The 15,215-nt window shown below is 31.1% G+C and overlaps 1 protein-coding gene across 3 annotated transcripts in view; it reads right to left on the bottom strand.

The window, feature by feature from the left end:
* LOC145294135 (nesprin-1-like) overlaps nucleotides 1–15,215 on the bottom strand; it is a 1,091,614-nt gene that overhangs the window by 722,671 nt on the left and 353,728 nt on the right. For all 3 annotated transcript variants that reach the window (XM_080141241.1, XM_080141242.1, XM_080141243.1), the window contains exons 32-33: nucleotides 14,670–14,831; nucleotides 10,431–10,604 (exon numbers count right to left, since the gene is read on the bottom strand). In XM_080141241.1, the coding sequence (XP_079997367.1) occupies nucleotides 10,431–10,604; nucleotides 14,670–14,831 (336 nt within the window). The remainder of the gene's footprint in view (nucleotides 1–10,430; nucleotides 10,605–14,669; nucleotides 14,832–15,215) is intronic.

Here is a 15,215-nt window from a genome sequence, read left to right as displayed (position 1 = left end):
ATAAAAGGTCTGGATTTAAAATTTATAAGAAAATTAATATGGGTTAGAGATAGAAATAAGTAGAGAAAAATATATATTTTTGAATTTACATAATAAATTTGCTTTAAAAATATATAGAGATATTTACCTTTTAATTTTTGTTTTTTTGAAATCAGGAACTGTGGCTAAAGTAGTCATTTAGATGTTTGCTATAGCTTTTTATCTTATTGAATGATGAATTTTAAAAAGGGGGACGCTCGTGCAATAAATTGTTTCCGTTAGCGTATTTTTTTATTTAAAGACGCTACGGTTTATATATAGAGAATATTATTATTACATGTTTTAAGGGGAGATAATTGTCATGTTTTCTTGACTTTATTATTTATTTGACGGGTGTAAGGGAGGTAATTAGTCTAACTTAATTTATTAAAAAAATAACTAAATAAAAAAATAATAATTGTAATCTATTTTTACTAATAAGTAATTTTTAATGATTTAAGGTGGTTTATATTTATTAAATTTAAACCAACGTTTATGACTACATGTCATAAGCTCCTGTCTTGAATTTAATAGTTTGGTTGTACTTTTTATATCTTCATATTTTAAAATTTTTAGGGTCTCTTTTGTACATAGTGCACAAAATTTATCTCCTGGTTTATATGATTTGCAAGTCTCAATTATTTGCCATTTTAAGTTGAAAGAAATATTGCTGTTTTTTAGTTGCCAAATATAGTTTGATAGAGTAGTTTGGTTTGACAGAGAGTTATTTTTAAAAGAATGTTTGTGCGTTGAAATTCTATGTTTTATTAGGCCAGATGTGGAACCAAAATATATTACCTCTTGCTTGTTGTGATTATTTTCTGTTAGGTCTATTGTTGGATTATTATATGGTGGGTTGATTAGTAATTGATCGGTAGATTGATTTAAGTTGGTGTTATTATTTAATCTGGTAGGTGAGTTATGGCTGTTAATAGGTTCATGTAGATTTGGAGTTTTTGATACTGTGCAGCTATAGATAACATTTTTAATTTTACATGAGCCTTGTAGGGGACATTTATTTTTTCTTCTACAGTTACAGTCCGATGTATTTTGTATAGTTGTATTTTGTAGTTTATTAATTTTCTTATTATTAGAGCTAATTATTTTCTGATGAAGGTTAGGCATAGTAGAGTAAGAGACTTTAATTGTGTTCTTATTGAAAATTTTATTATATCTATGGGGGGGCTTTAAAGTTCTTATCTAATATTTTAAAAAATTCTCTGGCTATGTTTGTTTCTAGGTTTTTGGAATATGGGGGGTTGAACCATAGGATCTCCTTGTGTCTATTCTTACGTTTACGGGTTTTGGTTTGCTGTTTATTTGTATTATTATCTAATATTTGTGGTTTGGTTTTATCTTTTTTTTGTCACTTGGTTATTTTTCTTAACTCGTATACGGGAAGACATTGCCATATTATATGTTATTACGCTCTTAATAGGTTTATTTTCAATGCAGTTTATGTTTCTATCATTTTCATTTATGAATTTAATTTGTGAATTATATCCAGAGTTTTTAAGGGCCTCATCATAGTATTTTTCATTTTTGGTAAATATGGATTTAGTAGAAGACAGTCTAGAAATTCTTAAAGCGATATTGGGAACTATTGATTTTAATATTGATTTAGGGTGGTTTGATTGATTGTGGACATATAGTAGTGATTGGTTAGGTTTATGGTAGGGTTCAAAGGTAGAATTCTCAAGATTTAAGGTTATGTCTAAGAAATTAACAATTTTTTTATTAGGGTCGATTTTTATACTAAGTCCATAATTTTTAAATAATTTATGTAGAGCTTTAATTGCTTTTTCATAATTTTTATTAGTAGAATTAGTTATGAAAAGTGCATCATCTCTATATAGCCCTCCTTCAAGCTTGAATTGTTTATGGAGTATACAATGTATTTCATTTAAAAGGAAAAGGCCAACTAGATCAGTGACCTGAGTTGAATCCGTCGATCCCATTAAAATGTTGAAGTGGTTAGGGGTATTTTTCCTGGTCCAATATTTATTATCAAATGTTATTAAAGACTCTCTAGCTATAAGTATTAGTTTAATTTCGTCTTGAGTTATATTAGTTAGTTTTCGTGCCATTAATAGAGATTTATTAAGTAGGATAGGTGATATAGATTGGTAATATGATTCAATGTCAAAAGAAAGAAATTTAATGTAATTTTTATTTGGAATGTTAGAAAACCAGTCGATTACTTGGTTGGAAGATTACCATAGTGGGTATTTTATTATGGATTTAATTTTGGGGATAATTCTATCTAATATGTTTTTACTAACCAGTCCTATATCTGATTTCGAGGGGCAAATGAGTCTAATAGTAGGGTTAATATTAAAGCTGTGTTTGTGGTCTTTTAAAGTAAATCTCGGGGTACCTGGTACCGTTATTTCTGTGTATTCATCTATTTTAAGTTTAGTTAAAATGTTTTTTGCATCATTATTTATTTTATTTAGTGCTGATTTATTTGTTGTTTTATAATTTTTATTAAGTTCTTTATATATTAGATTTTTATATTGTATATAGTCCATTGTGTAGAAATTTCCAGTTTTATCTGCCGGTACTATGAGTTTATTTTGGTGGCTTATAGAAATAGATTTTGAAAATTTATTTATTTTTTTAAGTCAAATAAATAAAGTCAAGAAAACATGACAATTATCTCCCCTTAAAACATGTAATAATAATATTCTCTATATATAAACCGTAGCGTCTTTAAATAAAAAAATACGCTAACGGAAACAATTTATTGCACGAGCGTCCCCCTTTTTAAAATTCATCATTCAATAAGATAAAAAGCTATAGCAAACATCTAAATGACTACTTTAGCCACAGTTCCTGATTTCAAAAAAACAAAAATTAAAAGGTAAATATCTCTATATATTTTTAAAGCAAATTTATTATGTAAATTCAAAAATATATATTTTTCTCTACTTATTTCTATCTCTAACCCATATTAATTTTCTTATAAATTTTAAATCCAGACCTTTTATTTCAATTTTTCAGATTCACCTGCCTTACTTTTAATGCTAGGTTTATTTATGGTGTCTTTTAAATTCAATAAAAACCCTCCAAAATTTGCTGATGAGGAGACCTTGCTTACCAAAAAACTATATATAATTATTCTACATAACTTGATGTATACCACAATAAAAAGCATTGTTTTCCGAAACGATCGTACAGATAATTGATTTTGTTGTTGTTCCTTCTTATGAAACGGATTTTTAATTTAATTAAAATTTGATTTTTAAATTTTAAATTATAAATCACATTACTTAATATATATATATATATATATATATATATATATCCCCAGGATATGGTGACCTTAGGATAGGATTTCTTCAGTTTAATATGTGGATTACAATGTTTTTTCCTGCCCCTGGTTACGCTATTTACCCCGTATTACGGCGTTATAAAAAATATTTGATTATATACATGTGTATTATAAAAATAAAATTTAAAAAATTATATAGTGTACTGTATTTTGTTACTAATTTTTAATGCCGTATTCCGAAGTTCTGATATACAGTTAAAGCCGAAATTATTGGCACCCTTTCAATTTTTGCATTTTTTGGAGTAAAAAACATTTTTTCACTAATTATTTTCATTAAAGTGTTGATGAACATTTATATCGACCATCTACAGATCTCCTGAAACACCTTTAGCTTATTATAAAATATTCAAAATAAATATTCTTAATGATAACAAAAAACAGACAAATTCAAAAATTATTGGCACCAATGATTTTTATCATAGAATTCACGATATTTTATGCAAAATAATACTTGTTTATTATGATTTGGTATTGCATACTCTTCTAGAACGTTCCAAAGCCTTCTATAAATAACGTGCATTAGTCAATCCTTCACTTTATCAATAACACCAGACTGCAAAGATGGCTAGAATTAAGGAACACAGTTTCGATGTTAGACAGAAAATAGTGGATGCACACATGAAATCTATTTCTAAGCGTTTTGAATTTCCTGTGTTAACAGTGAGAAACATTATCAAGAAGTATCGTGTTTTCAATACGATTCAAAACTTGATGAATCGAGGCCGTAAAAAGAAACTTTCTCCTAGAACTCTACGACAAGTCATTCGAGAAGTGGAAAAGGACCCGAAACTACTGGTAAGATAGTAGTCCAATAATTGAACGATCAAGGTATTGAAATTTCTGTTTCGACATTGAGGAGGGCACTGAAGTCACACGGGATTCAGGGGTACCGACCAAGGGAGACTCCTCTCCTTTCCAAGAAACATGTTAAAGCCTGCTTAGAGTTTGCACGGGAGTTTATTGACAAGGATTCAACTTTTTGGGGTTCAGTTCTATGGTCAGATGAGACTAAAATTGAACTTTTTGGCAGTAGAGATGTGTCGTTTGTGTGGCGGAAGAAAGGAGAAGCCTTCAACCCAAAGAATACAGTCCCTACGGTGAAGTATGGTAGAGGAAACCGTATGTTTTGGTATTGCTTTTTGTCCAATGGCACTGGAAAACTTGTCACTGAGGATGGCATCATGAGGCAAAATCAATACATTAAAATATTGATTGAAAATCTGAAACCTTCTACTGAAGCACTTAGTCTTGAAACCAACTGGGTCTTCCAACAGGACAATGATCCAAAACATACGGCGAAATCGGTGAAGAAATGGCTTTTGAATAATGAAATAAACGTCCTGAAGTCAATGTCCAGACATGAATCCAATGGAAAACTTGTGGGCTGTGGTGAAGGCGAATGTGAAAAGAAGAAAACCAAGGAAGCTGAGGGAATTAGAAGATATCGCCAAGGAAGAATGGTTTAATATTCCTGTTGATGTGTGTAGGAATTTAGTAATGTCGTATAGAAAATGTCTGGAAGCTGTTATTAAAAACAAAGGCTTTGCAAGTGGCTATTGATAAAGGGTGCCAATAAATTTCAATTCGTCTGTTTTTTGTTATCATTAATAATATTTATTTTGAATATTTTATAATAAACTAAAAGTGTTTCAGGAGATCTGCAGATGGTCGATATAAATGTTCATCAACACTTAAATAAAAGTAATTAGTGAAAAAAACCTTTTTTCTCCAAAAAACGTATAAATTGAAAGGGTGCCAATAATTTCGGCTTTACCTGTATATATATATATATATATTTGAGGGTCGTTCCAAAAGTAAAGGTTTCTATATTTTAAACTCAAAGTTGAAGAGCTACAAAGATAGGAGTAGTACCATTAAAACGAGCGACATTTTCTGCTCCAGAATTTATTTTTTTACATAGTCGCCACCATTCTCAATGCATTTTTGCCTGTAATGAACGAAAGCCGTGTATGGGTGCTCAGAACGCACTTTGTCATATGAAGGTCATTCCAAAAGTAAGGCCTCCTAATTTTTTCGTTTTAACTTGAAAAGTTGAAGAGATACGAAGACGGAAGTAGTACCATTAAAACGAGCGACCTTTTGTGCTCCAAGTATTTATTTTTCTACATAGTCAACATTATTCTTTATGCACTTTCGCCAGGTATTCAAGGGCTCATTCTTGTTTCTGGCTCACGTCCATGTCAAAGGTTGTTTTCTTAGAGTTTCACACTATCAATATCTGCAACAAAGAAATGAAACTTTCAGGTCAGAAATACATACGTTCAGTCATCATAAACATGTTTAACAATCCTCTCTGATCCATTCAGGCTGAATAAAAAATAGGAGGCATTACTTTTGGAACGCTCCTTGTATATACATGTGTAATGAAGAGTTTAGCTCTATTACTATAATTTTAGTTGTATGAGAAAATCATAAAACACCATATTTTTATAAATTAAAATGAATGCTACAAATAAATACTGCAGATAAAGTTTTTAAAAAAAGTGCATCTTGGGTTTGACTTCCGGCAGCCTCGTACCTGTCATGAAATTACACTCTTATATAAGACTACATTTAATCACATAAATTAATATACGAAAATATAATTTCATGCGTAAATTTTCAGTATTTACTTCAACAGTGCTCAAAACATAGGTAGAGCTAGGTAGTAAGTTATAAAAATATATATGGCAATTAAGTTACACAGAATATTCCACGTTTCATCCTTTTGAGAATTCGTCAGGCTTATCTGAAGTTGCAGTTAAAAAATGTATTAAAAAAATGCAAAAAAATGTAGAAAATCAGTTCTAGTAAATAACAATAACCAATGGAAAAAGACTAAAATAACAAATTCTTTTGATTTGGCGATGAGTGCTTTAGACTCTGCAGAGGCATCAGATCTTGTGGGATTGTTCATTTTATATTTTTTTTTTTTTTTTTTTTTTTTTTTTTACACAGTGATCACCACTTATCAAGGCCCAGAAGCCACTCAGGGATAAGGGTTATTGCAAGTACATCACGTTAGTGAGGAGATTTTATGAAGTGTTTAATTAGGGGGGCGGTTCATTAGGAATTTGTTAACATTAGACTTGAAGACATCCAAGTTGTAGTCCGGAGGGAAGCAGACAGACGGAACAGAGTTCCACAGGCGTGCAGTTCTAAGAAAGAAGCTTTGCTCATGAAATCCGCGTTTTGATTTAGACACAGATATAGAGTGGGGGAAATTTTTCACAGTGGATTCAGCTAGATGGGTGATTTTCGGGAAAGTTTGGCGAGGGGGGACCAGGGATTGGAGTTCAGACGAGCACCTGCCATGAAAATAACGATAAAACAAGGATAGGCTCGCAACGTCTCTTCTGTATATACCCTCACAAGCATATTTGATACTACAGATATCAGCCTATAAAGAGATGGTGGATTAGCTATAATAAAAGACAAACAAAGTCGAGGGGGATAACTTTAAGAAAATCATACACAAGGAAATTAAAAAAATTAGGCCTAGAAGTAGATGTACTAGCTAACATAAAAATAACAAACTTCCTGGGCGTCACGTTAAATTTAGATAAAAACACATATGAACCCTACTTAACGCTAATCCAATATACGTTAACCCTAAGTCTAATCAATTATAAAACAGATTCCTAACTCGATCGTAAGTAGACTCAGCAATAACTCAAGCGATGAAAATGTATTTAACAGATCAATCAATATCTACGAAACAGCCTTAAAAAAATAGTGGATACTAAAATATTGATATGAAATATAAACAACAAAATACCGATAACTATAATGAAATTAAAAATAGAAGAAAAATATAATCTGGGATATAGCGCCGTACAATCAAATGTTAAAAACAAAATTTGGCGAGTAATTTCTAGACCTCATCAGAAAGCACTTCCCGTAACTAATCCCTTACATAAAATTTTCAATAAAAATAACCTAAAGTTATCATACAGCTGCTGCGAAAATTTAGAGATGATAATTAAAGCACATAATAAAATATTAAATAAAAGCAATGAAAACAATAATAACAAAATAAACAACAAAAAAGTGAACGACAAAAATAAAACTAACACAAAGGACAAAAATGTAACTAGTAGAAATAATAATAATAATAATAAACCAAACCCAAACAACAACAACCATAATAGAAATAAAAATACTAATAGTGAACAAGATAAATGCAACTGCAGATCCTGCACACTCTACCCACTTCAAAATGTCTAACCAAAAGCATAGTTTACCAGGTCACAATATTTGTGAAAGAAAACCTGAATAACAAGAAATATTACGTAGGTATGACTTACTTAGATTTCAAAACCTGATATTACGACCATAAAATATGTTCAAAAACAAAAAACACTGAATGAAAACATCACTAGCAAACCAATACTGGGGACTCATGGCCAAATGGAAAATAGTAAGACAAGCAAGATGATCCATATAGATTATGCCTGAATAAAAAATTTGCTATCCTATATTTTAAAGAACCCCAACATCTATTAAACTGTAGGAGAGAAATAGCGAACAACTGTGTGCACAGGATAAACTTTACTCTAGAATAGCGATACAAAATAATTTTAAAATTGACAATAACAATAGGAAATAATAAATAAAATAAACATACATAAATAATTATATATATATATAATTATTTATGTATGTTTATATATATATATGTATATATATATATATATATATATATATATATATATATATTGTCATCCACATACAGTACTGTTTCATTGTATCACAACTCATCAGTGCGGCTAGACAAACACCTTTCCCCAGCCGTGGATTGAACCTACAACCGCCGCATTGACAGTCGGCAGCTCTCACCATTCGGCTATGAATCAGTGCCGTAAATATTTCTCCTAGAGTGTGTATTAAATCCACACCCTCCCGTCGCACAGTGCTCGAACCATCAGCTTGTTTACAAACAAATTAATAGTGGGCTTCGCTTAATCACTTTTAAATACGCGTCAGGTGAAAATATATTTACAAAGATATGTGATTTTTTTTTCTATAAATCGGATATTCTTTTAGTTTTGGGTTGAGCGCTTTGTAAATATATTTTCACCTGACGCGTATTTAAAATTCGGATATTCTTTTACTTTATAAACTAATAGAATATCCGAATTATAGAAAAAAAAAATCACATATCTAATTACACCTAGGTTGAAAATTGGTCAGCTTACTTATATATCTACTCTTCCCATGAAAAACACACAAAGGAAGGGGTGAACCCAAGGTCAACTGTACCTTTGTCCTGTAAGTGCCCGCCCATTGGTTGATTAGGATGGGTGCAGTGGAAACTAGGAAGCTGATTGGCCAACTAAAAACTCAATAGCATGTGCGTATATAAAAACGCGTGGTAACCACAACTCGCATAAGCCTGACAAATTCTCACGAGAATGAAACGCTGAATATTCTGTGTAGCTTAATTGCCATATATATTTTTATAACTTACTATATGTAACGATTTTACTTGCCCGGATATAAGTAAATCATTATAAGTTGTTTCAATAGATGAGATAACGAATTATCCAATCTATATCATCAGATGATTTAAGCTAAAATAAATTAGATGGAAAATTTTTTTTGATTATATATGGGTATTAAACACCAAAAAGAGTTGGAATAATAGATAGAGAGGGAAGAGGAGGAGGATAGAGAGAAAAAGAGAAAGAAAAGAGATGAGGGATTTATCATTTTATAAACAATAATTACAATAATATTAGTAACACCAAAAGCTGGAACTCTATAAATCAGTCAAAATACCCACTAGAACAACAATGCTTACAGTCTGAAGTTGTATACAAAGCCACTAAATGATAAAAAATGTTATATCGGGATGAAACCTCCTTTAAAGATCGCGTTAGAGTCCACAAATGCTCCTTTAATAACCCCAACCACCCAAACAAAACCTCTTTAACTACACACTACTTAGGCCTGGTTCAAAATAATCTCACACCAACTATAAAATGAGAAATTCTAAAAGAATTCAACACCTGTAAATTCCTATATTCCCCTTGCTTTCTTTGTCTGTATGAAAATTTTTTTATTGCTAATTTTAGAGATGGAGATAAATGATTAAATATTAGAAATGAAATGCGAATTTTTTGCAGGTATTACAAATCCCACCTTCTTAGCAACTTCACAACATACAGAAGCTCATTCATCAAACACAATTTCGCTCAAGCAGATTACCAAAAGTGTTTTTACTAGTACTAAAAGAGCCTTTAAAAGAAGTTATCGTAAAGAATAGACAAACAAAATTATATAGAAATCAGTTAGTTACAATTTTTCAGGAAGTTTTACAAAAATCCAAGGCATCAATTTTTTTTTTAATTAGCACAAAAGTGTCAATTTTAGCCATTTGAACCCGAAAGGCACCCCTAGCAGGGGAGGGGGGGGAGATTTCTCAGAAAACTTTTACTCATGTCATGTTTAATGTTTGTGCAAAATTTCAAAAAATTCCAAGGCATAGTTCCTATTTACAATGCCTCCCCACGGGACAGAGTTAGACACCAGGGTCGTTTTTTAACGTGGAGAAAAGGAACAAAAATAAAAATTGTCTCAGTCGTGAAGGATTTCTCCTCCACTGACAGAAAACAAGAAATTGAAGTGCAGCATCTGAATAACAGATACTACACTTTGATCTTGTCCCGAAGACCAAGAAGGCATAGTTATTGAAAAAAGTACGGACAGATGAACGGACAAGGATGAATTGTCAGGGGACCAATAATTTTCATTTGACTACAATTATAAAAATAACTTTCATAAATGTACATTGAATTTTTTTTTTTTAAATATAATTTTCAGAATGAAATTCATTTCATCAATTTGGTTAAAAAGAAAAATGCAAGACAAAAATTTAAAAAAAAACTCCCAGGCAAAGCTGGGCACATATACTGCTAGTTCAAAATAAAATCAGTTAAACTTTTTGTTGTGAATAAGGTGAGGATTGTTCTTATTTCTCCCGCCTATGGCATATACTGAAGCTTTTAGCAAATGAGATATTGCTATCGATAAGCAACTGTAGAATCTTTTTATATTTTACAAAATAAAAACTTACCCTGTATTTCTGGAGCTTGTTTCGGACACCAATTGTGTCATCCAAATTTTGGAGATGATCTTCAAACGATTTGATTAAAGGAATCAACCAATTCTTCATTTCATCTCTTCCGATTATAATTTGTTCCCAACAGTAGAATTGTGCTTCCAACTTCTTTTTTTGGTTAACAATAATCTACAGAAAGAAAAGACAAAAAACAATAGCAAAATATCTTCCATAGAAAAAAATAAAGTAAAGTAGACAAAGGAGTTCAACCTACAACTAGCGGGACCTGTGGAAATTCCACAGGGAACTCATTCATATGTAATATATTGATGTTGGCATTCTGTAGATGTTCAGCGTAAATGGAGACACCCAGATATTATTGTAGCTCTTTTGTTAAAACTGCAAAAGTATTTATCTGAGCTAGCAGAGACGCCTGCCATAACCTGGTTGTAAAATTCACTTAATATCACTATAAATATCACTAATAAAGGTGCCGGAGGTAAACGTTTTATCTGGGATGACGTTATCTGCCTGATAGTCAGGGAGCTGAACCTTGGATTAACTACTAAGGAGGCTGCCCTATCTAATCTAGTAAGGACGCCCAGTGTAACCTGGTCGTAAAATATGATATTTAATTTATGTAGATTTCATATATATTATTATAGTCAATTTTCTATTAATTCTTATATATTATAAAGTTGTGATTTAAAAAATAAAATAAAAATATCCATATGACTTGGGTGCATCAGCTTAAACCAAAACCAAAACTTATGAAGAAAAAATATATAAAAATATATCACTTCAGTTCCTTCAGTTATAATCGAAACCAAAACCAAAACTTATGAAGAAAAAATATATAAAAATATATCACTTCAGTTCCTTCAGTTATAATCGAAACCAAAACCAAAACTTATGAAGAAAAAATATATTAAAATATATCACTTCAGTTCCTTCAGTTATAATCGAAACCAAAACCAAAACTTATGAAGAAAAAATATATTAAAATATATCACTTCAGTTCCTTCAGTTATAATCGAAACCAAAACCAAAACTTATGAAGAAAAAATATATTAAAATATATCACTTCAGTTCCTTCAGTTATAATCGAAACCAAAACCAAAACTTATGAAGAAAAAATATATAAAAATATATCACTTCAGTTCCTTTAGTTATAATCGAAACCAAAACCAAAACTTATGAAGAAAAAATATATAAAAATATATCACTTCAGTTCCTTCAGTTATAATCGAAACCAAAACCAAAACTTATGAAGAATTTTTGGTAAAATTATTTATTACAAGAAATGGAAGGTCATAACAATTAAACAACAGTCACTCCTATCAACCTCACGTTTTACGATGAGGGGATTTTCAAATTTTTTATTTTGTAGTCATATTTGATTGTCGGATTTCAAAAACGGTGGTCAGAAGCATGTAACGATGCAAAGTTTGATAAAAAAGAAAAACATTGTGATCTGAGAGTCAGCATCATTTGTGTCTGGTCATTCCATCAGTTTGAAATTTTTGAGTCATGTTTTAGGTTTTCGTTTTATCTGATGTGCAATTTCGACTTTTACGACAACTGGAAGCACTTGAGACATAACTCAAGCCATAAAACTAGAAAAATTTTAGACACGAGGCTATAAAGCTTTAAAGCTCGAAAATTCACCAATCCATGAAATAGGTATTAAAAGTTTCCAGAAGAAGCACTAAAATACATGATCAAACTTTTTGGTGTTTCAGATATATCCATAAAAGTTTCTGAATTTTTTAGAAGAGAATTGATAATTTGTATTGTTTGAATTATTTGGACTACTGTTCACAACGTTTCAGCCGATGACCTTCTTCAAGCACCTTTAGTCAAACTCGAAAATATTTCTGTTGAACTTGAGAAGCTGCACAGAAATTCAAAATGGAACCCTTTATTTTAATCCATGAGAGTAGCATGCTCTCATTCCATCAGCCATGACTTGGTAGACGTTTTAAATAATTCGCCATTGTATTGTGAATATCGCCCACACTGAAGATTGAACCTTCAACCTCCAGAAGAACTGTCATCTAAAACTGAATTTTACCTTGCACATATATCCATTATGTTAGTGAAACACTCAAAATGAGAACAGAAGTCTAAATAATCAAAATGATACAAATTATCTTTTTTTTATTTTTCAGTTATAATAGATTATTTCGAATACAACAATACCTAAACAAATGTTTACATTATTGTTTTAAACGTGCATAAAGTTGAACAACTAACTTTCTGCAACATTCGTTTGATTTGGTTGTTCTAAATATTCATATTCGTACTTCAGTTAAAGGGAAATAACTCTTTCATTGATTTTAATTTAATTATCTCTCTGACATAATGGCATTCTGTGTTTGTACACGGAAAAGCGTTGAAAATTCTGCAAAAAAAGATGCAGTAAAATCCAGACAAGGCAATGCAGATTTGGTGAAAGATGGACGTCACATGATGAATACAAAAAAAAATGCTGAATTTCTTCAAAACTGTTAAAAGGTAAATACTCATCAACAAAGGCTAAAAAGAATCGCCTGATAAAAAGGACTTATAATAGAGTCTCATATTAACACTTCATTACAGTAAATTTGATCAGCAAAAACTGCATTTCTATCTGGTGATATTTCTGCACAGATTTGAATACAATCTCAAACGAATATTGACGTATGGTATGCACATACACTTCTGGTGCTCGGATTTTTCCTAAAATCAATATATTATCTGTTTTATTAAACTTTCAATGGTTTATATAATTAATTTTATATATGAGGGGCATCCCAAAAGTAATACCTCCAATTTTTTTATTCTTCCCGAATGGATCAGAGAGAACTGCATTAATGCATTCATGACCTGAAAGTCTCATTTCTCTATTTCAGATATTGACAGTGTGGTATTCTAAGAAAGCAACCCCTGTCATAGACATGTCTCAAAAGCAGAGATGCTTCATTAAATTCTTCCATGTAGAATAAATTATTGACCTGATCAAAATTCACAGGTTCTTGTTCAACGTTTAAGCTGATACAGTTGATGTCAACACAATTAGGAGATGGGTTTGTCGATTTCAGAATGGTGACAGAGACACAAATAAAAAAGCACACTCCAGATGCCTATGCATAACCACCACCCCATCGCTGGCAAAAGTGCATTGAGAATGGTAGTGACTATGTAGAAAAATAAATTCTGGAGCAGAAAAGGTCGCTCGTTTTAATGGAACCATTCACATTTTCGTCACTCTTCAACTTTTTTTTTAGTTAAAAAATAGGATGCATTACTTTTCGAATGACCCTTGTATACAGACGTGTTATATACAAATGCACTTCTGATGCATGGGTTTTTCGTAAAACTGCATTAAAGTGTTTAAATCAATCTCTTTATAGTTTCTCTATCGTATGTGTATGAGGAAGTTTGTAGAAAGGAAATTAAATTTCTAACAAAAATGAAATTAGTATGTGGAATGAACTGATAAGCATAAAAACAAACTAGTTAAAAATTTTAACACATGTTTAAATCGTTTATGAGCTCTGATATTGCAATTTACAAATTTTCAAATGTTCATCCTAACAAGAAAACTTGATTCAGGTGAAGTAGATTTTTATGCAGAGGAGGAGAAAGACAAATGGTGAACATGGTATTAAGTACTCATGTTAGACAGGTGGTGTGAAAAAGAGTAAAAACGGCTCTGTTCAATCTTGGCTATAAATACTCACTGACAGATGAAAATTCTGTGACAACATTCACTCATTCACCAACAAGAACTCTCCTGAGTTAGCACTTTTAATTCCAATTGCAAGCATATAACTTTATGACGACTGGAAACAATGCTGACATAAGCGGAAAGCACATACAATGCCTACTATTTCGAAATGGCTCATGATTGTGTGATTGAGTGATCTAGCGAGAACCGGTGTCTCAACACGATTATCTCAGATGTGTTTATATTTTATTCTATTTCTTCATTCTCATTTCATATCTAAATGTTATTAAACCAGTTATCTATATTTGCATTTTGTATAATTCTGGCCCTATTTGCATATCTGATGAGAAGCATTTAGCTTCAAAATGTCATGGCCTAAAGAGTTTTTTTTTCTTAATTTTCCCCTTTTACTTTTCCTTATTGTTATGATATAATAAAGTTATATAACTTTTATTCCTCAGCTTTCATTTAATGTACATGTATATATATATGTGTGTGTGTGTGTGTGCATACACCGATGCTCACTTCATTCAAATACTTACGTCATTTGTCTGATCCCATTTTTGATTAACATTTTCCATGTCAGTTTTGATAACTGAAACATTGAAACGAGGAATATTTTGTAATTCTTCCATCAAAGCAACACCTTGCTCATTAAAATTATCCAAATGAAGTTGATTCGCATGAAGTTCCAATTCTGTTGTCTAAAATAAAAACAAAACAAAATAATGTTTTAAAATTTCCAAGATAAAAAATTATTATGGTACTTATTGATGAAAAACAGATTTTTTTCTTCATCCAGTCTCATCATTAATTTAATCAGTTTAATATCCGCTTTACACGTTGGCATTAGAAATTGACTTTCAAACTAACCTATCTCTGATCAGGTTTTAATTATCCCTTATTTTCTCATTTCTTTCCATGTTCTCCTTTCCTTGACAGCCGACACTTCTACTATAACTATTAGCTCAAAAATCCTTATTCAATCTTTCAATGTGCCCATACCATCGAAGTCTCCTGTGGTGCACATATCTCCCTAGACTTCCTCTAAGGTTATCAGATTTAAGCCTGTCTTTAAAACTCACATT

Source organism: Euprymna scolopes, chromosome 15 (assembly GCF_053919585.1).
Source record: "Euprymna scolopes isolate OS-2025 chromosome 15, ASM5391958v1, whole genome shotgun sequence".
Lineage (NCBI taxonomy): Eukaryota > Metazoa > Mollusca > Cephalopoda > Sepiida > Sepiolidae > Euprymna > Euprymna scolopes.
This window is presented reverse-complemented; position numbering and strand designations above follow the sequence as displayed.